General features: G+C 35.3%; 3 protein-coding genes across 5 annotated transcripts in view; 1 reads left to right on the top strand and 2 right to left on the bottom strand.

Annotated features, from left to right (window-relative positions):
* Positions 1-1,988: 1,988 nt before the first annotated feature.
* LOC106665004 lies at positions 1,989-11,593 on the bottom strand. Its single transcript, XM_014391122.2, has 3 exons — positions 11,450-11,593; positions 2,493-2,681; positions 1,989-2,437 (listed from the first exon to the last, which is right to left on the bottom strand). Exons 1-3 carry the CDS (start codon positions 11,514-11,516, stop codon positions 2,235-2,237), a joined length of 459 nt encoding a protein of 152 aa, XP_014246608.1. The 5' UTR covers positions 11,517-11,593; the 3' UTR covers positions 1,989-2,234.
* A 122-nt stretch (positions 11,594-11,715) lies between these two features.
* LOC106665008 overlaps positions 11,716-25,979 on the top strand; it is a 36,347-nt gene continuing 22,083 nt past the window's right edge. The window contains exon 1 of the mRNA XM_024227999.1: positions 11,716-11,795. The gene's annotated coding sequence lies outside the window, so the exon portion shown is untranslated. The remainder of the gene's footprint in view (positions 11,796-25,979) is intronic.
* Positions 14,875-25,615, bottom strand: LOC106665003. Of its 3 annotated transcripts, none has more exons than XM_014391118.2 (3): positions 25,460-25,615; positions 16,202-16,399; positions 14,875-16,136 (listed from the first exon to the last, which is right to left on the bottom strand). In XM_014391118.2, exons 1-3 carry the CDS (start codon positions 25,524-25,526, stop codon positions 15,928-15,930), a joined length of 474 nt encoding a protein of 157 aa, XP_014246604.1. In that variant the 5' UTR covers positions 25,527-25,615; the 3' UTR covers positions 14,875-15,927. The 3 variants fall into 3 exon arrangements, with proteins under 3 accessions (XP_014246604.1, XP_024083766.1, XP_014246607.1); XM_024227998.1 differs by lacking the exon at positions 25,460-25,615 and adding an exon at positions 23,153-23,180; XM_014391121.2 differs by lacking the exon at positions 25,460-25,615 and adding an exon at positions 20,470-20,551.

Genomic DNA, 25,979 nt, shown 5'->3' with positions numbered 1-25,979 from the left:
AGAAATTATTCTTAGAACCAACTTCCCTATTTACCTTTTTCAAATCGTTTGAATTATCTTTTTAATTGATAAAAAAAATTTTACCACATGTATCGTCCCGACAATGTCCAACTATCGAATTTGAAAATTGTTACTTTCCAGGAGGCCATAAAAAATCCTTTAATTTTCCATCCATTCCAAAATCAGTTCATTTCCAAAACGATTTTTTTTTTTCCTATGCAGTTTTTAATACTTTTAACGATGTTATTAAGATTTACCTGTTTCTTTTTCGCTCACCAAAAATTCATATCCGTCACTGGGCAACATACTTCTAATTTGAGATTGTTCTAGGTTCTCCATTTCAAAAGAGCGAATGTGCCATGTCCGGCATTATGCAATGTATTAATTGTATTGCCTTAATGATATTTACAAAACCTAACTAACGAATATGCATATTACTACTAGATTCTATGACGTACCACTACGATACTATATGGCATACAGGGATTTTAGAATCTCTGTGTTTCTACATCGACTAACGCTACACTATATTCGATATTAAATTGCTTTATTGCGATGGTAAATTGCTGTAAAAAAAAGCACGTTTGTCCACGTTCGTGTCAAAAAAAGCGAATGTGAATATTCGACACTATGGAGGACTAAAGCGTAGGGAACGTTTATCCGTTACTTACCAAGTATATACAATAAATGAACAATATCCGTCGGTAGCCGCAACGGTTTAGGCGTTGACACGACGCTCATAACTGTAAGGTAAAGNTATATATATATATAAACGTCGGTAGCCACAACGGTTTAGGCGTGGCGTTGACACGGCGCACATCACTGTAAGATAAAAGTCCCGGGTTCGAATCCAGCGGGCCTGCATTCGAACCCGACATACTTACAAATGGGCTTTTTTCAAAAACACCGGGACCCCGAGAGTTGATATGACCTCTGCTGTTGCGAACCCTCATAAAAAAAAAATAAAATAAAAGCCACACCAATTCAAGGATCCTCAGAAGACAGTGCCCTCGTGACCTCCTGATGGCCCCTCTTTACTATGACCCAACACAGTTAAGACATCGTATAGAGAGGGATGGCGTGTAGTTGCCCATATTGGTCAAGGTTGGAAACGGTGTTGGGGAACATTGGCTTTGGGAGCTGTCTTACTACACACATCACAGGAGGACAATGTGCTCAGTCTCATGCCATACAGTGGGCATTGGTCGACCATTATTTGTTATATATTTGTTTATATTTGTTCCATTAGCCAAATATAAACATGCAGCAGTGATTTCCTCGACCTCAATCACTTCAGGAATAGAAAGCAACATACGCCATTGAGACCATGTCGACCCTATCTTGGGCCAAGGGTTGGCTTATGTACTGGCCCAGTGCTTGGTGACGATGCGTTGGTCTGTGTTAGCCCATAGTGTAGAGGGGCCATAACATAACCCTAAATCAACAAGTTACCATTCATAAATACTGAGATTTCCGACACTGTCTTGAAATTTCTTTTTAAACCGAATTAATTGACGATGGCATAAGTAAATACTATGTATATTTACTGATTAATGATAAGAAAGAAAAAAGATGGCAATCGTTGCTTTTAGATGTAAGAGATAATACCATTAATATGTATGTAATGAAATCATTATTGCCCACAGGGAACATTTTTGCATCATAAGCGATCAATTTTATTTGTGAACTGCAAACATGGAAAAATCTTAAATTACAATTTTGAAGTGAAGCTAGACTTTACGGAAGAGCTTTACTTCGGCTTTGATCAAATTAATGTATATGCTTTGTTTTTCATTGCTCGTATCGAAACATGATCTAATTTTAAAACCAAAATAAAATTAAGTTAATAACAGTAGTGTAATAATAGTGTCCTTAAAAACTATGAAAGATTGGAAGGGTGTATTATTATTATTCTCAGATTTAAGTGTTTTAAATGGTTGTTTTTCCTCGTGGCACATAAACTTCATTTTATTGGGTTAAATTCTGTATAATAAAACCACCAAGTCATAAAGATTTATTAGATTCATTTACATATATAAAAAAATTTGTAGTCATAATATAAATTTCATTAACGGAAAAAAATTCAATGGAAATAACATTTGTGATGGTAACAATCGCTCCTTCCAAGAGGATAAGGCAGTTTAATTCGAACAAAATTCGAAATTTATATATTGAAAATTACTTACGAAAAGGTAAAATTATCTGTGATGAAAAAAATACGTTCTTATAATTCTTTAGAGGTATAACATTAGGACTGGAATTGTTAAAATTGCTGCAATGGAGATGCCGTTTCTGCCAGAAGAGTTACAACCATCGGAAAAACACTGACAGACGGCTTCCTTGCGGCCGACGTTGCTGGTGTAGTAGCAATCCTCTTTATCGTGCAAAGCCCATCCGCACCTTCTTACAACTACTTCCAATCCGCCCCTATCGAAAACTAGACAAAAGATAAAACATCAAATCTTTATGAAAACCATTGTGTTTTCATTTACTTTTCTGGTAGGTTTTCCTGCAGAAGCGTTCAAGAGGAAGCTTGTAAAAGGGCGTGCCTTCCAGTTTCATTTCTGCCTCGGGAACTGTGCATTCCAAGTAATAGGGACTGGTGGTATCGTTGGCTTTTAGACTGAAACAGCCTTTGTCATATTGGGAGTTGCACTGGAAACAACGTAGCCCGTTGACATCTGAGAAAAAACCAATTATGTTAAAAAAGTTGTAATCGATGGTCTGTGGAAAGAAGAGGCAATAATTAATAAATAAACAATATTAAAAAAACATATAATCCCTTTAATGTTAGAATATGCCGCCGTAACACGATCGAGGAGTCAATTTTTCATGAAACTTTTTCGTAGGATTCAAATATCTAATAAAAAACTAAGGGTTTCTATTTAAAATGACAATGTTGGTGTCAATGACACATATTTACGCACATGCAAAGCGCAAAAATATAATTTTTGGATATTACTGAAAAATTAACGGGAGTTCACTGTTGCAACTTTTAGATCTTTTTTTCAATATTTTATTACAATCTCCAACTTTTGATTACAATATGTAATTTGAAGAACATATACAGGGTCGGAGAATTTTTTGATAAGGTGTTCTTGTGAATTTTCGTTAAAAATGTCAGAAATGGTGAATTTTGTGTACCCCTTCACCTCCTAACTTCGACAAATCGCCAAAAATGAAATTTTCGGCCGATCAAAGTGGTTTTAATCTCATTCGACGCAGAAATTAATCCTCAGCAGATGGTTTTTCGAGCTGTTTTACGGTCAGCGTAACGGTTTACTAACAATTTCACGAATAAGGTCTCAAAACGTGGTTTTTCATGGTTTTTGCCTGTAGCTCGGAACTGAAGGGTTTGCGGACACAGGTTCATAGAACCTTTTTTACTCAGCGTTCAATTTCCTATAAGATCTGGAAGTGTGGTTGAATTTATTGAGGCCACCGTGCGCGCGCGCGCGTGTGTGTGTGTGTGTGTGTGTGTGCGCGAGCGTGCGTGCGTGTGTGCGTTCTTCAAATTACATATTGTAATCAAAAATTGTAGATTGTAATAAAATATTGAGAAAAAAAATCAAAAAGTTGCAACAGTCAACTCCCGTTAAATATTTCAGTAGTATTCAAAAATTATATTTTTGCGCTTTGCATGTTTACAGCTATTTACATATTTACATAGAGGGATGGAAATAATAATATTATTCTCCCACTTCACCTCACTAAATAAACTTCACTGCCTACTCTTCAGAAAGGAGGTGGCGGGGCCATTTTTTCTTAAGACGCCTTATGAGATGGTAGGGATGGGTTCTGTTCGACAAGACCGGGCGAGACTGCAGGGGAGATGGGAAAGACTATTGTAGATGTTGGTTAATTTTTAAAGGATTAAATGTTTGATTGATATGTCTAAAAATGATAAATTTAAGAGGGGGTCATCTTTAGCTGGGACACACAGTAGAGGCATTCGAGTCATAAGAAAAGTATAGGTGCTCAAAAATTTCAAACTTAGTCACGAACTAACAGTAGTTTTAAAAACCTCAGGGTAAACAGTTTGAAAAAACGGGTTTTTGGTCATTTGGTGAACGTATCGTTAATTCTCCGACATACTCCATACCACCTTTAAAAAAATGAAACTATCAACAAATGACCAATGCCAATGACAAAACATATCCAACAGCTAGAAAAAGTACATGGAAAGCCTTTCTTGCGCCATACAGTTCGTAACACAACAAATCCGAGCATTCTCTCCTTCATAAAAGAAACGAAAATCTTCCAGGAAATGCATTAGCAGAGATCGCTCAATAGAAAAAAGATTAAGCGTTAAAGTGAGAAATCCCTAGGACTCCAAATGGGGAAAGCCGTTCCCAAATATCTTTCCAACCTCACAATCGACTCCGATTTTTATATTCCTTTTTTCAAAGACCTAGCCCGATCCAGGTTTAGGAAATTCCGCTCCAGATTACCCATATTCCATCAATGATTCGTTAATTCATATTCTCTCCTTAAAAATCCTTCCCAATAATAATGGATGTGTGCCTCCTAAGGTCGTCTACGAAGTACCGTAGTGCCTTAAATATACGCGTATGAATGAACATATCGTATACAGTTTAACTCCCCCCTAGAACTCCTATGGCCATAGCCAGCGTTCGGAATTGAATGGAACGTCTCCATCATCAATAAGAGCCACACCACCCGCAACATCCTCAGCACTAAATGGTATATCTAAGTTTACAATTTGAAAGTAAAAACCAAAACTAAACAGTTTATTTCTTCAGAATTCAAATGAGACTGAATAGACAGTTTAAATTCCGTAAAAAATAAACATTGAAAAATCTTTTATGCTTGTTCTGGATTCGGGATTATAGATTAAGTGTATTTACCTCTAATCGATTCCCAATTTGAAACCTAGCATAAACAAATATTTATTGGTAAAAACAATGAGACTATTAAGGGAAAAATTTTCGTTTATCGAGAGAATTAAAAAATCAATTTTGTGAATTTAGTCATTTTTTGACGCACCTTTGGAAAATCAACGTGGGTGCATTTAAATCTGACTCGAGGCTTATTTCCTTTGATTAATACGGTGATAAAAGGAAGTGAGTCAATTTTCGGTGCACCATAGGAAAATCAACGTTGGTGCGTCTAATTATGACTCGGCAGATTTTAATTTGTTAGTCTCGTACCAAAAAATAGGCGAGTCACTTTACGACGCACCATTCGTTACAAATTAGTTTGTATTATTTATACTCTTAAACCTTAATCAAATTAATTTGTGAAGATTTTTTTAAATTTTTACATTGTGTTGGAGTAATGTTTTAATAATATTGGTTTTGTTTATTTTCCTTCCAACCTACTAAAACTAATTTGTAACGAATGGTGCGTCAAAAAATGACACCCTGTATATATATATGTATTTTTTTTAATATATAATTATTTTCCAGTCACAAGTAACTCTTGCGAGAGGGAATATATTTCCACCTGCCCCCAATTAAGATTACAGGTGTTTAAAGCTTACATCTTTTACATTTTAAATATTACATCGACCATTCAGTTTTAAACATGTTCAGATTCAAATTTATAAACATTTACATTTGACGTTAGTGATCATGATTATTGTATTACTATTTTAATAACAGTTAATAATAATTTTATTAATTAATAATTATTATTCAATTAATCATTACTAATACATTAATTAATACATTAACCAATCAACTCATTAACGCATATATTAACTATTACTACCTATTAAGGAGCGCTACTACTACCTAATAGCGAGATTCGAACCCACGACCTTCGGCTAGATAAGCCGCTGCTCTACTACTTGAGCTATCGTGACCTCTCAACCTCACCTTCGAATCTCGCTCGTGACACTGACTTTTTTATCTCGACTAAAAACCATAATTAATTGAGAGATTTATTGAATTAATAAAGATTATCATATATTGAAGAAATTCTTGTAATAGTGTTTTTAATGAAACTGGCCACTATTTTCCTGCTAAAACTACCTTTCGTATTAGCTTTGCCCTCATTTGCTCCTGTAGATCGAAGTCAAGCACCGCAGCATTACAGAAACACTGCCAATGTCCTTAAGGTTGAAGCGTTTCAGGTAAGAGCATTGTTACCGTGCCCACTTAAAACCCGGGTAAGATTGTAGGAGTAGGTGAAGACTAAATCCTGGCGAGTTTTGATGTTCTCAAAAAAAATTTTAGTATGGCTTCCTGTTGTCCGACCATAGGAGATCCCATAATTCGTGGCTCTACCTTTTTCGCTTCCGATATATTAAGGATCTAGCTACGTTCCCGAATTCCACAGGTAGGGATTTATCTGCTGCCGCTTCTTTCGCCTATCGATCTGCTTCTTCATTACCTTTTTGACCAGCGTGAGCTTTTACCCAATGTAATTTTAATTGCTATCCTTTTTCTTCTAGGTTTCTGCTCAAGGCTTTGATTATCTCAACATCTGATAGGTGGTTTCGACGATCGCGGAATTGTGCTATTGCCACTTTGCTTTCTGAATAAATTCGCAGCGTTTTTTATTCGCGGTTTCCTAGATAGTTCTTCCTCCATTCCACATGTCTTATATAATGCAAGCAGTTCGGCCTGATTATTGCTGCACCAGTCAGCAAGTTTAGATTGCCGAACACCACTACTTCACATCCTACACCTCCTTCTGTTTTACTACCATCGGTGTACATATTGTAGAAAGCTACCTCTCCAGATTGTACAATACTGGTGTCTTCTTCAAATGAAAAACGATTTCTGTCTTCTGCTTGGTGTAGTCTTTTGCACGTTGGGATTTCAGATTCGATGTGATATTCTTCACCGAGAACCTCATATCTCCCTTTGCGTATGTCGTTGCTGATCATTGCCATTTCCCTAAGCTTTAAATATATAGGGAGTTCCCCAGCTATGACACATGTGACACATGAACCTAACCATATAAATATATATATATATTACACTCCTATGTATATTAATCGCACGCTTCAGTCGTCGGGGTGGATTAAGTGGAAGAGTGCGGGGATTAGTGGATGAAATGGGCTTATGTGACACGACGACACACAGCATTTTGCGGGAAAAAACAATTCTATTCGTTTTAAGCAACCTTTTAAACCCTTAAATACACCTAAAATACAATTTTTCATAGCTATAAAAAAATATTTCTTGGTTGAATTCATAAATTTATTTGCGTGGTGATTAGTGACCGTTAATCTATAATTAATTAATTAAACAATGTTTGTAAATCCCAGGCCCTGAAGATGATCTCAATAAAGATCGAAACGTTGGCACGATAAAGAAAATGTTTTTCTGAAACCTACGTCACACCAGACCGCATCTCACGATTTCTGAATAATCATAACTTTATTGTTTATTTAATTTTATAAAAAATATTTTCCCAAAAATTTGTAATCAGGGGTTGACTGAGGTAAAAAAGCAACTACCAGCGTTGTGTTTTTGCTTTAAAAAAAAAGTTAACCTACTACGCGGAAACAAGAAAATAATCAATCTTTGACGAGTACATTCGTATCTATTGAAATGCAATAAATAATTATTTTGTGACCGAGCTACTTAGGAAAATAGGTTGCTTAACATTCACAAGTATTATTAAATTCCACAGTTTTTTAATTCGTCAAGAAAAATATCGAAAGTGTGGAAATATCGAGTCCAAGTATCGAATGGTGAAATCCCAATATCGATACTTTTTCTGTATAGACGCACGTGTCCCTCTGAAGATTAACTGACTGACATGTTTGATCGCTTTAGTCATTACACAAACTTTGAAAATGACAATGATAAGCGGGCCTTAAGTGATAATAATAATAACAGAAAAGAATGTATCGACTTTTTTAAATATTGTCTGTTTGAAACTGTCAGCGTTTCAAAATAAACAAGGACAGAAAACCGCAATTAGAAAATTGCTCGATAATCAATTTTTAATGTTTGTGTAATCTGATTTTTATTGGAAATCAGGCTAAAAGTTTTTCAGTCATTATATTAAATGTAATTATTTGTTTATTTTTTACACACAAATGGAATATTGTTCTACAAAGAAATGTAAAAATATCTATAGTAATTATAAATAGATAGAAAAGAAAAATATACAAACAAAGAAAACTGTAAACTACAAACTAATAAATTGGGTAAAATAAGACCATACCGTTTTTTTAATCATTCTATTTTATAACTCTTGGTTTTTGAAACAATGTTGATGTAGTCATTATCGATTATTCACTTTGAAAAGGGATTCATTTTAAAGAAGACAAGATTTCTAAGAGCGTTGGAATATCTCATATTGAGATGCGATGAGAATTTTAATTAGTAGTCGGAGATAATCATTAATCGAGTTAACAATTGGTTCCTAATACTACACTGTGCTATTAACAGTGAGGCGGTCCTGTTAAAAATGACAAATGTAACAGACATATGCAATTTGGTCCAGGAATAAAGATTTTCCAAATCATTTGTAAGCATGGAGTATCCTCAATGCATGAGTTAGTTTTATATATACCATCTGAAAATAGTTGGTATTGATTACCTTTGTAAAAGCCTGCTTATATCCTCTTCTTATAAAGAGAATAGGACCAAAATGTGATGTGAGCAGATGTAGTGAAATGACACGATTTAATTTTAACAGAAAATATATTATTGCTTAAGTAGGTTTAGGAACATCCTAATAAGAGTCCAAAATTACAGTATGCAATTAATTCGGCAATTACAGACCCAAGAAAACATTGCTTAAACTTCTATTTAGAAGTTTGGAAACTCGTAAAAGTTTATCTTTTAAGTGATTTTGCATTTGTTCGCTTAAGATTATAATTTTAAAAAATCTCAGGTTTTTAATACTCTTTAAATGAGTGTAATAATCTTTTTTAATTTGAAATTTACATAATAGAATTAACTACAACGAACAAATATAATGTTGATAGTGAATGTCTTGTCCTGAGCGGAGAAGTCACTCCCAGAAATGACGCTCCATATAGGTGACTGAGTTTAGAGATACTTTCTCATCGTCTGTTTTTATCCATGATCCGTCGTCTCGTCTTTGTATTTTTGTATTTCAGTGTTCCTAGAGTAGCGTTCAATGATTGGGGTGTCTGTTGTGGTGTTTGTCTGTACATTGTAAGTTTCGTCCTTATACTTCTTCGGAGCAGGTTGAGTGCCCGTTTAAGCGCTGGGAGTTGCTAAATTTTGCCAACACAACCTTGCCATTATCTTTTCAATAATATGGACGCGTATTTCAGTCGGAAAGAAATGGTCGTTTAGTCTAGGGTTGTGTCGTCTAATCTCCGTTGCGTTCCATATACACTCTTGTATAGCAGAGGTGAAAGGTTCGGCAGCTGAGACAATCGGTTGAGCTGTTTTTAGTGTAATGTTTAAGTTAAGTCTCTGTTAAAGTAAATAACGAAAGTTGTCAACAGGTCCGTTTATTAATTTTGTAGGAGTTGGTTTTAGGTTAGCCCGGGTGTCAAGAGTAAGAAGCATAGGACTTCGGACGGAAGAAAAATCTTCCAGAATTATGATATCTGGTGAAGATAAGATAGAGGTGAACGAATGAAGATGTCAAGAAGGTCAGGGAGTTTATATTGGAAAGTAGGCCAGTATGTTGGTTGGGATTGGAATAAAAAGAAGTATCTGGAATGAGAGTGTCAGACACTCTACACCCCCAGAGATGTTTTGCATTATAGCCACCGTCCGCCAGGAAGTTAGGACTTAAGGATTGGAAGAAGTTATAAAGTAGTTTAGTGTGAGGGTATGATTGGGGGGGGGCACAATATACTGCAGCTACGGAGAGTTTGAATGGTTATACGGGGATAGAAATAACAGTGGATTGTTAGGAGTTGGTAGGTATGGTCAGTATGAAATAGTGGGTAAGGGTGTTCTTTATTGCAGTATCATCAGGGAGGCCAGTTCTCTAAACAGTGTAGCTTACAATGTTGAAGAATGTTCTAGAAGTGAAGTAAGTTTCCATTATTAGAGCGATGTCTATCTGATTTTAGTGGAGTGGTGCGTCTAGTTCCAGCCTATGTAAGTGCAGCCATTGGTCCAGAGATGGGTTGAAGAGGAATGAAGATTGACCGGATTAAGTAGCATTTTGGGTAGGAGTTTAGTTATGATGGTGGTTAAGAGGTTTATTGAAGGAGTTATTATGTTTTTAAGCCACTAAGATAGATCCCAATAACTGCAAGGATATCTGGCGATGAAGGTGGTGAGGCTTGGAGAAGGCGCCAATGTACAATTCACTAAATGCGCGTAATTGAAATGCTGATGGGATGACTGAGATGCTGGCTGGTTAGAAGGAGGTTGGTCAGGTTGCTGAGTTTTTTTTTATAGACGACGGGTGTTCATAGAGGGCCTAGGATGTCTCTGCGCTGCAGTTCTTTGTCGACCAGATTTCCTCGGTAGTTAGCTGGGTCCGATTTATCATAGACATACCAGTTACCCTCTACCATCCCGATCCTGCTATTTTCTCAGAGGAGTTCCCGCACACATCCAACGAATAACCGAACGCAAACAATTAAAAAGGTAGGAACTAAACTGACACTTCTGGTTAATCTATAAGCTCGTTGGACGCAAATCTAACATGTCGACAAAAAGCTGCATTACAAAACACCGTTGAAACCGATTTGGACATGTTGACTTGAACTACGAAGCACCACTTTTGTGAGTTGGGTTTTAACCCAAAAAATTCTTACCTTCCAATCCAAATTCCTAAGAACCATAGTCAACGCTTCCTACTATGCCTCTCATACCAACTATCTCAAAATACCCTTTGCAAATCAATTAAAAACAACTAAATTTTTTTAGATTCCATGCTAAACTCACTCACCCCAATCCATTAGTCCTAGGTATGACTTAACCCGCGAGCTAAAGCGGAAATGGCCCCGGGGCCTCCTCGCCAAGGCCCTTAAGTAAAGTTGGGAGAGCAACAAAGGTTGCTAACTCCCCTCAAGCCATAATATATTGTAAATATGTATGATAATATCCTTAAATTGGTATACTTTATTAAAATATTTATTAAAGTAATAAAATCTGTATATGTATAAACAGGCGAACATGGTTTGTGACGGCACAGCACAAATAAACTTAGGTTTTTTTGGCAGTTCAAATTGGGAATAATTTTGTTTTCTTGGTGGGTTTCGTGCGACAAACTTGGAATTTGGGAATATTGGAAATAAATCTACGAAGAAATCCGAACTTCCGCTGTTTCTTTGTGAGATGTTTTAAAGATTTAATTGAAAGCAAATATTATAACAATATTTAAGTTTATATAAAAATAAAAATCCTTTTGTAAAATAAATATTTAAAAAAATTATTTTATATGTACAATAAAACTGTAACTGTATCGTTATGCCTCCTTCATCACACTCTAAGAACTAATGGATAAAGTTCACTTTTAAATTTTGTTACTTTTATGATATATTGATTTTAAAATCAAATTGTTTGTTATTATTACTCACCATCAGACAATAAAAGAACTATGCCGCAAAATATCGCCACAAGGTGCCAAATTGATTTGGCAACCATACTTTTCCTTTCGATTCACTTTTTTACAATTTAATTCACGGATGCTGTCTTGCAACTGCCAAACGTATCTGCCTTTGACGCAGTAGAGGTCCATGTTTCATATCTCTGGTAAGATAACTCTTTTGCCCTTTCAATTAAAATCTCAGCACTTTTCGATTCGTTGATTTGTAGAGAGAAAGAAAAAAGAAAGATTTCACCCAGGAAATATTGCAGTCAGTCACATTATGCATCTGCATGCAGACCCCGACGCCAATGAGATAAGTGATAGCAGTAATAACGGTAAACAGATCTTTAATTGATAAACCATATAGTCTATTATTAAATCGAGAACACTTCCTAAAAAAACCTATTTTATTAAACAAATTTTTGGCAACGTCTATTCATCTATCATATTTCTAATAGTTAGTACATAAAACATGTCCTCATATTTTTTTTCTTTGTATTGGCATTGTACTATATTTATGAAAATGACGCCAAAATTCATAAACGTTAGTGACATCTGCCGGTCAAAAATTTTAACTCACAAAGATCATATATTCCTGCACTTGTGTAAAACGTGTGAGATAACACTGCCCATATTTTTTTTAATAGAAAGGAAGTAATTTACCAATTACGAATGGATTTCCGTGAAATTATACAATATTTTTAATTATTTCAATTAATTATTCTTTTTTATGTAAGGTTCGAATCCCGCTCGTGACACTAACTTTTTCATCTCAACCAAGACTACATAAAAAGAATAATTAATTGAAATAATTAATATGGTCCATTAAAACACTAAACATACATGGAATAATATTTATAATGCTGAATCGAGCTTATGCCTCAAATTATACCAATTTACGTTATAGCCTAATGATTTCAAAATTAGATATAACCATTTCTAAAATTCGTGCATTTCTACTCTCACGTTTGATTTTATTAATTTCGCACTCAGAATTTTAACACTTTGTATAAGTAGACCTCAGGTCACTCTTTTATAAGTATCTTTAAAACGTATTCGACGAAACCTTGCTGATACTCTCCATGCAACACCAAGGAGCATCGGAAAAACCAGTTTGGATGTTTTCATACTTAAAAATCTCAATATAAACAATGTTCTTTGTACTGCTTGCCAATAAAATTAAGCCAAATACATTTCTCGTGAAATAAAATTAAAAAATGTAAAAAAGCCCGTTTTGAAGCTTTGTAGTCAGCCTTGAAAGCTATTGAATTTTAAGTAGGTACAATTGATATTTTCTATCTTAATTTTTCAGTGTGTTTGTACAGTGACTCTTCTAGTTTGCCTAATGTACAAATAGTGAATAGTAAGGGATATGGTGAGGTAATCGTGAGTTTGTCTTTTTGCAAGAGGTTTCTTTTTTTCCTATATCTTTTCGGATTTTTCCTCAATTACAGCAAGAGATATCAAATAAAACATTTTATGAGATAGGTTGATTTCAACTTTTTTTTTCTCTTAAAATGACATAAAATTTGTTAGAAGAAAAAGTTCAGTTTTTAATAGTTTAATTTGAATAAAATCCAGAGATGTTATGAATTTTTAAGCACACATTAAAAAGAGAAAAACAAATTGCAACCGACTAATCCTGCCCAAAAATGTCTATTATTGCTATAAAAATTAATATTTCAGGGTTTTAGGATTTTAAAATGTAAAGAGTTCGTGGTCCGGTTGACCGAAAAACTTTTTTCAATTAATTAATCTTTATATAAGGTATGGGTTAAGATAGAAAAGTCAGTGTCACGAGCGGGATTCGAACCCACGACCTTCGGCTTGATACGACACTACTCTACACTTGAGCTATCGTGACCTCGATCCACTCGGACACCAACTTCCCATCTTAACCCCACCTTTCGAATTTTCCCTCTTTTTGCAATTTTTCAAATGTCGTATAATCTATTTGATTCTTGGCGACAAATGAAATGGCCACAGCGAGCTTTCGTGAAGATATACTTCATTTTACTTATTAAATTCATTAGAGTTCGCGGTCCGATTGACCGAATAACTATTTCAATTAATTAATCTTTATGTAAGGTTGAGATAAAAAAGTCAGTGTCACGAGCGGGATTCGAACCCACGACCTTCGGCCAAATACGCCGCTGCTCTACCACTTGAGCTATCGTGATTTCGATCCACTCGGACACCAACTTCCCATCTCATTTGTCGCCGAGAATCAAATAGATTATACGTCATTTTAAAAATGGCAAAAAAGAGGGAAAATTCGAAAGGTGGGGTTAAGATGGGAAATTGGTGTCCGAGTGGATCGAAGTCACGATAGCTCAAGTGGTAGGGCAGCGGCGTATTTAGCCGAGGGTCGTGAGTTCGAATCCCGCTCGTGACACTGACTTTTTTATCTCAACCAATACCTTACATAAAGATTAATTAATCTTTAAATAACGTTTTTTCCAACAAATCCCAATAAAAATATTTACGTTATAAAGAATTATTGATTCTCCTTTTTCTACAATTATACAATTTAAAAAATTAAATTTAAAAACTCTAAGCTTTTACGTTATTCCTACTACATGTTGTTATTTTAAGAGGCATTAATTATAACAATTATATTAATATAATAGCTACTCAAATTACATTTTTAAAAAATTTAATTATAGTAAATAACTACATACCGATTTAAATTTAGTACCTTAAATTAATTTATCATCTGGGGCAAGTAATATTTTACTTGTTAGGCAACCGCACAGGAACATACTTGTCTTTTTCCTTTTAAAGAGGAAAACATAAAGTATGTCTCACAATGTACAACATATTCAGGAAATCTTATTTTAAAAAATTGTGTAAATTACTTTAAATATGTGTTCCGAGTGTTCCTATGGCTTATTGGCAAAAACGCTCAAATTTCTAATATTTTTCGACCTAGTATCACCCAGAAAGAAGCTTCCCCTTGTAAATGATCTAAATCGTTTCAAATCATCAGTCCGTAAAGCGTTCATTTCTTTAGATGAGTATTGCAAAGCAAATATTTGACTATTGGCATTAAGTTTAAAAAAATATATAATTCTGTAATTCTGAAATTTTGTAGAAATATTCAACCACGGGTCACTTAAAGAGGTAGCTGTCGGTTTAAAAAAGTAAACTAACCTACTGACGCGTACAGCAAGTCATTAGTATACAGTCTTAGAAAATTGCGAACAACAATCCAAAGAGATCCCTAAAGGAGTCGAAAAAAACTTTGATATACTGATGAATTTTTGAAATTAACAGATTTTTGTGGCCTACTCCACAAATATCAATCGTGGAATAATACTATTTAATTTTCGTTTGCTTCTTTGTAGGTGTATATAAAAGATTGCAGTAACTCGTTAGGTTATCTACCCAAATAAAAGTGCTCATAATTCCTTATAAAAAGTTGTTTATTAACAGTATAAATATTGTACTTTAATGGTATTTTTATTTTGTAAGAAGTATCATTTTTATTTCATTTTAAATAAAAGGTATCGACCAGCAAATTTCCATTACTTGTGGATCAGGTATGTTGTCATTGGGATTTCATATTATACATTTTCGTACATGTGAATTGATGTTTCTTTTAGTCCTTAAAGTTAACATTTATATTATTTTTAAAGCAAGTCAAGTTCATAAATGGGATATTAGTTTAATTCTATAATAATAACTTATTTGCTAGGATTACAGTAGCTGGACAAAGAAAACAAAAAAAGCTTCTAAACCCGCAGTTAAATTAGATATTTATATACACTGTCTAGCCTAGCCTGCACAAGACTTAAATTGTTTTAAGGTAAAAATTGACAGCAAGGACTTTTCAAACCGGCAAAAAATAATGGTGTTTGTCATGACCTGTCTCAACCACCCTTGCATGATTTTAATATAGTCCAGGTTTGTCACAATTCCTTTCATCAAAATAATATGAAAAAATAATAAAACTGAAAGACAAGAATCTACCAAATATTAAACTATGCAAATTCGTAAATTTATTGCTCTAATTTGTGACGTTAATATCAGTTTCACAATAATCCCATTGTCATAACATTATTTTAAGTTTAATTATTGCATTCTTGTAAAAAAAATATTTATTGACGTTTTTGTTGTTTAATTGCTTTGATTTTAATTGTAATAAGAGAAAAATAGTTCGGTAAGGTCTCAGGAAGCAAGAATCTGAACCTTAATTTTACTACATTGTCTTCAGTTGAAAGAAAGAATGAAAACCCAAAAGGGATAACCATTTCTTACCGTATAATAGAAAAATATCATAGAGATTGAATGTAAAGAAAAGGCGTAATTTGTTCTTTCCGCCTAGACGGTATATCAACAAAATTTAAACTATGTATAAACAATATTTACGTAAAGAATTGATTATTTAAAAGCTAAAAATATAATAAATAAAAATGATGTAGCTATTTGTTTGACGACAAGAAAATACATTATTGTTAAATTCCTTTAGTGGTATTGCATCGCGATCAAGAAGGTTGAAATGGATATGGCTGCCAGAGAGATGGCGTTTCTTCCAGATGAGTTGCACCCCTCTGTAAAACACTGGCAGACAGTTTCTTTGTGGCCGACGGAACTAGTTTTGTAACAGTCTAGCTTGGTGTGCTTGATCCATCCGCATGTCCTGATCACGACTTCCAAGCCGTCCCGGTCGTGGACTGAAATTTAAAAAAAACAAGTCACGTCTATCCTTTGAGCTGCATAAGACATTTTCAATGTTTACTCTTTTGATAAATCTTCCTGCAGAACATCGCGGTGGCGTTGGGCGCAGGTGGAGCGCTTACTGACAGATTCTGCGACTTCGGCATGATCGGCGGACGACATTCTTTGTAGTAGAGGCTGTTGGTGTCGTTAGGAGCTATGGAGGCGCAATCCGGCTGGCGGAGCGAGTTGCACTGGAAACACCAAATCGCTGATACATCTGCAAAAAGCGAAAAACCCAAATAAATAAAAACAATCTCTCTTTACATCGATCGTTTTGTGTCGAATCGAGAAAACAGTGGTTTTTTTTATATGGTCTTTGGTTCAATTGAGTCGAGATTTGCCGAGAGGTTTGATGTCTCATCAGCAAACGATGTTGTGTATATGCATAAAAGCAACGGACCTAAGACCTGAGTATAGGGGTGTCGGTGGCCGCAACGGTTAGAGCTCATCACTGTAAGAGTCCCTTTTTACAACTTTTACACTTACAAACGGGCATTTTTTTTAAACCATCACTCCGAGGATTGATATGACCTCTTAGTGGTCCTCTGTACCCTTATACAAAAATGGATCGAAGAATTTGAAGTGATAAGTAATACGGAAGAAACCTTCTTATAGGTAGGATTTAATGGAGTAGAAACCGTCTTTCTGACCAAAAATTGCAATTTTGAATAATTTTTGAAAATTAAACTACCACTTTTTCATATACGGAATAAGTGATTCCATTATCCATTTTTGAAAGTTGTTAAAGAAGGATTTTAGTGTATTTTGCCTTGATGAACTTGTAACTCGTCATACTTTTTTGCTCTTTGAAGCCTATCGTCTTTTATATATATTCTATGTCAAAAACTACCCTATAAACGCAAACAATGTCTATCATCCCCTACTGCAAAAGGAATAGGTGTATTTGTTTTACACTAACCGGAAAAATTCAGCTCTACCAGGAAATCACTTCTCCTGAAAACCCCTTTTAATTTTGTAAAGGGTTAAAAGACGAACGATCGTAGCGAACAAATTTCATTTTAAAAAAATACCCAGTATCGTATAGTTTTTATGTTTAAAATAAAAGGTGTGAATGTTTTGTAGATCGACCTGCAGAAAATCAATGTAGAGTTGAAGTCTTCTTTAAGGTCTTTACTAGGAGAAGGAAAGACAAAAGTGTTGGGATCACCAAGCTTTCGGCAACATTATGTTGCCATCATCAGGGCCTATTTATTAAGAAAAATATTCATAATTATTATAAATTCAACAATAGATTAAAGCAATAATGCATACTTTCCCAAGAGAGAAGAGTGAAAAATTCTCATCGGAAAAAAACTAATGTAAAAGTGCTTTGGTTTAGGTTATAAAGCACATGGCCAGCATTCAGTTGTACATGGTGAACAAGACATCTATGTAAAGTAGTGAGTAATTATTTGCATATAACATTAACAATTGACAACAATAATAGTTTATATATATAATAACATTTTAAAAAAATACCTCACTAATAATTCATATAATTAGGTGAGGCGACGTTGTGTCGTGTTTTCATCATAATTTGTAATCCTTTGTACATATAATTTAAAAAGCTATAATTCTAGTCATTAATGTAATACTATGTGATAACATATGTTTTTAGTGTCAAAAATAGCTAGTAAGAAAAAAAACAGTTGGGTCTGTAATTATATGAATTATTAGTGAGGTAATTTTTTTTTAATGTTATTATATATATAAATTATTATTGTTGTCAATTGTTAATGTTATATGCGAATAATTACTCACTACTTTACATAGATGTCTTGTTCACCATGTATAACTGAATGCTGGCCATGTGCTTCATAACCTAAACCAAAGCACTTTTACATTATTTTTTTTCCGATGAGAATTTTTCTCTCTTCTCTCTTGGGAAAGTATGCATTATTGCTTTAATTTATTGTTGAATTTATATTAATTATGTATATTTTTCTTAATAAATAGGCCCTGATGATGGCAACATAATGTTGCCGAAAGCTTGGTGATCCCAACACTTTTGTCTTTCTTTCACCTAGTAAAGACCTTAACGAAGATTTGAACTCTACATTAAAAGGTGTAAATTTATATCAGGATTTAAAAATTAACGCCAAAAATTAACGATCATCTATTTTCAAAAACTAATTTTCCTTTGACTACCAATTCGTAGTATACTCAGAAAAAATCGGTTGTTGTATTGTTTTTGAGAAAATGGTACCAAAAATTTAGCCTCTCTTCGAACAGTTAAATAACCTCGAAAAATTGAAATGCGTATCAAAATAAAATCCATCTAATGTGTGTATTTAATAACTTAATTAATAATAATCTAATTGGCCGGCAACGATACAAATTTTAAACTCCAGCAAAAATATCGCTTGTCCTACAAAGTTGCATTTTTTGCAACTTTCGGTACACTTTCCACCACAACTCTTCATCAGTTTGAAATAATTATTTTTTACATTATACAATTGTTACAATATACAACAACAATAAGTAAACAATCGTAACGAGCAATGTTTATTCATAAACACCCAGAAACGTAAAAAGAAGTTTTTGTTTACACAAAAAGGTGTAAAATTTTGTCAAAACTAGGTCTTGCCGAAAAATTTAATAATCCGATCTAAAACGTCGTATGATACTAAGAAAAATAAAACCAAAAAAGGTTGGTTGTTATAGACTAAATACATTTTGAGACAATGGTTACGAAAAATGACTATTTTTTTGCCTCTCTTAGAACAACTGATGACCTGCGGTAAAATTTTAGAACTTAATGCTTAAACAGAAGGTACAGGCTCTTCTACAAAATAAATCCGTATCAAAATTAAAATCCTTTTAGTAGATGTGGAGTTTTAAAAACAATTGGCAGTTCCAAGGAAAATTACAGCCTGTCCGTCCGAAAAACGGTCGCAACCCATTTAAGGGTTAGAAAATGAGCTAGAAATTAGGGATTTGATTCGGCTGTATACCCTGGATCGCCTGGAAGATCATAAACTAAGGATTACTCATATAATAGGGGCGCATTTTTTGGATTGTAGAATGATAATTACGGAAGCCAAAAGTGGTCAAGAATGTCCCGGTTGTGGGATAGGATTAAGTGATCAAGTAAGTCAATAAGACGGTATTAGGAAGCTTGTGGATCATGTGGATGGAAATTCGTTACCATTTCTGTAACCAGATGGTTTTCTCACCTCAAACCACAGAGAAATTGATTAATATCCAAATCCCACTTCACAAAACACAATTCCAAAGCCGACTCCCACCCGAATCCGGCAATTGCACAAATTCCAGCCAATATGCCTCCACCCCGCCAACAAAGACGGCTAAAAAGAAAGCATCATACGGACTACAGATTGTAAATATGTGTTAATGTAAATAAGTGCTAGTGTAAACGTGCGGCTGATGTTACATTATTACAGATAAAAACAAAAAAGTAGGTTAATTTATTTATTAATTATCAAATTACATAGGGCAAGACCCACCCTCAAATGCTATGTTAATCACACTTTTCGAGTATGCTGTATATCAGTATGTATTAGCAAAACATAATGTGTATGTGCACAAGAGTTAAATAAAATAATTTTAAAAAATCACAATCGTTTGCTTGGTTCGAGATCTTCATTTATGGAAAGTTGTCAACAATTGTCTCTGGTCAGCCTGGTCCTCGCTGTACCACAAATATTATAAGATTGGAAGGTAGAACTAGAACAAGGGAAATCAGGGACTATCCAAATGCGGAATAAGATCTATATTTCCCATGGAATCTAGGCACTGTGTCATTATAAAGGAAAAGTGAAATGTAAATCCGCTTTCATAAAGTATGGCATTATGTTTAACTAATCGTTATCATGAAATATTATATTGAACTTTGTGAGTTGAGTTTAACGTCGCTTGGTTGTTTTTTTGTAAACTGTAGTACGTCTTAAAGAACTGTATCAAAAAGGTGTTATCGCGTGTTTACTATATTTATAGATGTATTTATCTTTTTGCTTTATGTCCTACTTATTTATAAGTTCGTATCTTGTCTTTTCAACACTTGTAGACTCTTAGGTCTCTGGAAATTGTGAGAAAGATATGGTCAAGGGCAAAGATAAGGCGCAGAAAACCTATCCTCGAGAAATTTTGAGCGACGATTCAGCGTTGCTTAAATATGTGCATTATTTTACTTTTTCTATAACTATTTACCATATCATAAAAGCTTTGATATTTTAGTGAAACAGATATTTACATGAAGTTAAAGGTCTGAGACAGTCAGAGAACTTCCAGCAGTTTCGGTCGTTACGGTACAATAAAAGCGCTCACCTTTCGAATAGATCGCCAAGAAAACCAACTTGAAAATAAAGGTGAGAGTAAGAGTGCTTGCAAACATGATGAGGTCACGGGGGGTTGTGCGTCCGATAAACACGGTACTCGCTGGCCAGGTGTGCGTGATTAATTATCGCGTGTGCAGGTCATATATCGGAGGAAATGCACGAAAACAGAGAGTCATTTATTTTCGGGGACTTGGCTCTTGGGCCTACTATAAAAACGTTCTGAACATCAAAACCCATAAGGCTAGCTGAAGTATATTTACAACTTTAGTTCCATCCATTCTTGGCTTACGGACTCGATGCCCAAGTGATCCATTTTTTTGTAAATATTTTATAGGAAAATTAATAAAACGCGATTAATATTATTTCCCTATAGCCAAGGTGGAACGATATTCATTATATTTAGGTTCTAGAAATATAGTTACGAGAAGGATAAACACATCAAATGTCATACGATTATCGATCCGCTGCTACTTAGTTTTGTCCTTGGCTCTTAAGCGAGAAATATTACTTCTTAGTAAAAAACCTCCCAAGATATTAAAAATAATATAGTTTAAAACATTAAATGAAATGCTGTACGCTAATAGTGAACTGTTTCGTTTAGGACTGATAATATTTGGTCCGCCTAATCTCGCGGTGTAACTTTGTCATGTAAATTCCAAATTCCTATTTGTTTTTCCCATTATTAATAGTTCACTAAAAGATAAAAATTGCGACATAAACTATCAGGGTTCAAAAATATTCGGTAAAACTGAAGTAACTATTCAAACCATGTTATGTACCAGAAATGATCATATAAAAAATAAATATTAGGTACATTAATTAAACAGTTAGAGAGACCAAATAAGTTCGACGCCACCGACCTGAAGGCACCAGAAGACTGTAACTAACTCGAAATTTGTTATTGGATGAAAACCGTTTACAATCTTATGAAAAAGGACGAAACTCTCGATTAATCTGGGGCTAACTCATGATGTTAGTCCCAACCGGCCAACGTCGCTACCGGAAACCTCATAAGTGGATGAAATAGTTAAAAATTCAAAGTGCTTAGTTAGGCTTAGTAAAGATTCAGAAGGATGATGGATCATATCGAAACTTTGCCCGCACACGACCAACCCTAACCATCTCGAAGATGTTAACCTTGTCGGTCGATCGACCGCGATGTACGACGGCTTGAAACGTTGTATTGTTCTTACCGCAGTACGGAACCGTTATTTAACCGTGCTTCCTTGATAGTCAACAATCCGTATGTAAGAAGACTCTGTAAGAATAATTTAGTCTCTAGTCGCCCCACATCAGGTTCTCTGCAACTAGAAGCATCCAGTAGAAAGGCATATTCATAAATCAGAAATTCGCGTTGACACTTGGGGAGGGGGTGTTCTCTTCCTAAATGCGTGCCGATTTGGTTTGTGGCAATCAGATTACCGGGACCGTTTATGGAGGAGACATGGAGAACGCTTTGCTTCATGTGCCAAGCGTGAGTCACTGCTTTTTCAAAGGCAGTCAGTTATGGGGTGGAATCAACTTCCATGGCCGTACCCAACTGATTATCATACATGATGGATCTTTCGCTGTACTATCGTACATTGAGGAAATTTTTCTGGGAGCCGTGGTCCCATTCGCTCCATTTATCGGAGACAACTTCGTCTTAATGCATGATGATACTCGACCGCAGGTGGCTCGAGCTATCAGCCATTACTTGTAGGATTTAGAGATTACCACAATGAATTGGCCAGCACGTTTTCCTGACATGAATCCTATAGAACACTTATGGGACATCATAAAAATGAATCTTAGACTTAGTTCGCCGCCTCCAATAAGCGTTGAACAGCTTCAAGCCATTCTTGTTGAAGAATGGGATTCAGTACCACATGCTGAAAACGGATCCCTTATTTATTCGATGCCTAGAAGACTTAAGGCCTTCCGCGAGGCCATGGGAGGTAATACGCGTTATTAAGAGCAAAATTAGATAATAAACTGTTACTTAAATTTTAGTATATCACTAAATGATTTTCAGGTGTTTTGGTGCATTTTCTTACCATCATCATCAAATAAGTGGGTTTTTTCTGAATGTATAAAAGTCGATTCACATCAGTGACGTGACAGTGCCGTGACGGCCCTTATTCCCAACCACTGTGTCATTAGAGGGCTCACACTGTTCAGTGTTTCATCCGTACCTTGCAGTGGATTTTAGTGACCAAATTGGAAATGTTTTCAGATGATGACCGTTTTAATATCGCACTGATTTTAGATGAAGAAGAGGAACCACAAGCGAGAAAACGGAAGTTGGTCCATCGAGCATTGAACAAGAGAGGACAGAGGAGGGATTTGCTTCACTTTAGAATGAATTAGTAGTTAGCTTGCTGCATTCCTTAAGACTTAAGCTTCTAAATACATTAGAAATACGATATACGTACGTATAGTTGCGATACTTCCCAAGTGGATTCGAGGAGTGAAGGTCGAACAACAAAATTTTCATTTACAGAGAGAGAACGCAACGAAAGATGCATTTCATGTATGAGAAATATACACTGATTATTTCAATTCTGATGCGGGATATCTCCCGTGGTTATCAAAAACCCAGCAACCTTACAACAATCGTGGTTCATAATTTACTATACCCTGTTGCAATTCATAATTTAAACACTACTGAAATATACACGTCCTTTACTCACCATCGGTTTTCATTTCTTCTCCTATTTTCCTCCAGAGAATATTCGTGAAATCTGATTGAATTTGCCTGTTCAAAACAGATAGGATTATTTCGCACCAACTCAATAAGTTTTTCGTAATCATATTGTACGACCGTGAAAACGGAAAAATAACGTCACCAAGAAATCCGACGATCGCGGTCCGGTGACGACGGCAGCACTGTTGGCACGGTCACGGTCGCACGCCGGGTGAGTGTGAACAAAGCCATTAAATTTCCAAATAAAGTATTTTCAAACCTGCCAGTGGAACAAAATGCCGGTCACGTCTTAGAGGCGACTTCCTTATTTCGTATAGACTAAACCATCCATTCAGCTAAGTAAGCCGGGTTTAGCCTATTGGCAAACGCCGTGTTCATTTAAATTGACAATTTTAAACTTGAAAATAGCAATATAGATAGGCGACTATGCGCAAATCAGCACCTCGCTTGGACCCTTCAACAATGGGGGATATTCTCTTCACAGATGAGTGCCAGTTTATAGCAATCACATGACCGGAACCGTATGTGGAAGAGACGTGGAGAACCTTTGATTCATGTGCCATGGCGGATGGAATCAATGCCCACGCCCGTACCCAACTGATTATCATACATAATGGATCTCGAGTACTCGTACGTTGAGGGAGTTCTTCTGGAAGCTTTGATCCCATTCGCTCCGTTCATTGGGGTCAACTTCGTGTTGATGCATAATGCTATACCACATGTAACTAGATTTTTCACCCAATATTTGGTGGATGTAGGATTTACTACAATGAATTGGCCAGCACGTTCTCCTGACATGAATTTCACAGAACACTTATGAGACACATGCCTAGGAGACTTAAGGTCCTCCGCGACGTCAGAGGAGGTAATACGCGTTATTAAGAGCAAAACTAGGAATACATTCTTACTTAAATTTTAATCTATCACTAAATGATTTTTCGGTATTTTGGTGAATTTTTTAAACCATTAAATCATTTTGATTATAACTCATGAATTTTTGATCTCGGGTAATTTGGTTTACATTAAAATAAGTATATTGTAATAAATCATATAAATCGACATAAACAATAAAATACGAGTGTCCAGTTTTTGTCTGTGGCTGTACAAACGACAATCTAATTTTTTTTAATTAATTAATTAAAGATTTGTGTCATGGGTAGGATTCGAACCCACGGTATTTGGATATGAACTATAATCTATCATCGAACTACGGAACAATTAAGGAGAATTGTAAAAAAGGAGTGTGGAATGAGAAGGTTGGGTCATGAGGATCGCGACTTCGATCATATGTTAAATCTAATGTTAATTTGACGAGAAAAAATTATTTTTTTCAATTTTTTTTTCATACAAATTTCCCCTACCCTGACATTTATTTATTTTTTTTAAATTTATTTGTTACCTATACAAATATGTACACATGATTATTATACCACACAGCACAACACTAGAACTAATGCCAGCACTGCACCGGTAGAACACTTTAATGAACCAGCCATTGCTGGCACTCAGTGTGTATGATTTTGGGTCAAGGAGGTCCCGAGGCCATCGTCGGTTGAGGCGACGTGGTGGGTTGTCAGGATGGGAATGAGTGGATAGGGCTGGAGCAGTATGGTTCGAAAGGTTGGTGTGGAAGGTTTGGAATCTGAACTGGATTAGTTCGTTGACAAAAGGAATGTTGAGGTCTTTGTGGATAGTGAGGTTAGTGACATAAATAAGGTGTTTTGACAATTTGTCTAAGGACTGGATGTGCTGGCTATTGGAAGGCTTAGCAGTACCCCACAGTTCCACTTGGTCCACATTGGTCTTAGTAAAGTCTTGGTACAGTGTTAGCTTTGTCTTAATTGTCCAAATCGATTTCGGTCTTAGAAGTGTTCCTAGTAGTCCAAGTCTTGTATTAAGTTGCTGTTTTTTAAGTCTTGTGTGGGGATTCCACGTCAGTCTGCTATCGAGATATAATCCCAGGTATTTGACATGAGTGGAAACTGATATCTCTATGTACAGTGGAGGGCAAGACTGCTTTTTCAGCGTAAAAGTACACTGAGCGCATTTTTCTTCGTTCAGTCTCCATTTAATAATAATAAAGTTTGTGCTCCATCAAATTTAATATTTATTTTCTCTAATCTTAGTAGTTTTACGTTTATTTACATTAGCGTGTAATTGTGGGTTGGCACGCTTATTTATTTTGTTTCTTAATCGTGCTTGTGTAGAATTATGCCTGTAAGTTTGGGCAAAATTTAAGATTCATGGTTTTATTTGGATAATAAAAGGGCAATATGCCATCTGTCGGACTCACCATAAGGTATAAAGAGGAAAGCAAGTAACACGACAGCTGCACAGTAGTAACACAATTTCCCCGCCATTTCCACAGTAAAAGTATTTAGAATCGAGAAAGCTCAATTTCACTTCGCGGGGACCGGTTCACATAAAAGCCGGCTGCGAACTGCTGACTACGCATTTATATACGCCATATGACCCTATCAGACGATAAACTCCGGTGCCCCTTTTCGATAAGAATTGGCTCGTAAAAATAGGACGATTTCATTAGACAAAGTCAAAATATCGTCGATAAACACCAAGCTGCGGTTGAAACGTGTGACTGATTTGATACCGACAATCAACATACCCAGGAAAACGGAAACCCTTCAGGACCGCCTATATATTAGATCGTGCAAACAACGTTAAAGTGTAATATATTTCTGAATATTAAGCTGTTTTTTCCTGGCTTCACTGTCGGAAAGTCAGTGAAAACAAATAGCTAAGCGTTGTTATTTTCTTACGAACCAAATGCCGAGGAACCGTACTGGTCTGTTGAT

Source organism: Cimex lectularius, unplaced genomic scaffold (genome assembly GCF_000648675.2).
Source record: "Cimex lectularius strain Harlan isolate CLEC.00 unplaced genomic scaffold, Clec_2.1 scaffold172, whole genome shotgun sequence".
NCBI classification, from domain to species: Eukaryota; Metazoa; Arthropoda; class Insecta; order Hemiptera; family Cimicidae; genus Cimex; species Cimex lectularius.
This window is presented reverse-complemented; position numbering and strand designations above follow the sequence as displayed.

Bases quoted from the DNA above. Each gene is read 5' to 3' on its own strand.
- LOC106665004 (XM_014391122.2), bottom strand. From the start codon at position 11,516: ATGGTTGCCAAATCAATTTGGCACCTTGTGGCGATATTTTGCGGCATA. The intron at 2,682-11,449 runs GTGAGTAATAAT...GTTTTTTCTCAG, and splicing joins AGTTCTTTTATTGTCTGATG to ATGTCAACGGGCTACGTTGT. The intron at 2,438-2,492 runs GTAAATGAAAAC...TCTTTTGTCTAG, and splicing joins CAGGAAAACCTACCAGAAAA to TTTTCGATAGGGGCGGATTG.
- LOC106665003 (XM_014391118.2), bottom strand. From the start codon at position 25,526: ATGGCGGGGAAATTGTGTTACTACTGTGCAGCTGTCGTGTTACTTGCT. The intron at 16,400-25,459 runs GTGAGTCCGACA...CGCTTTTTGCAG, and splicing joins TTTCCTCTTTATACCTTATG to ATGTATCAGCGATTTGGTGT. The intron at 16,137-16,201 runs GTAAACATTGAA...TTTAAATTTCAG, and splicing joins CAGGAAGATTTATCAAAAGA to TCCACGACCGGGACGGCTTG.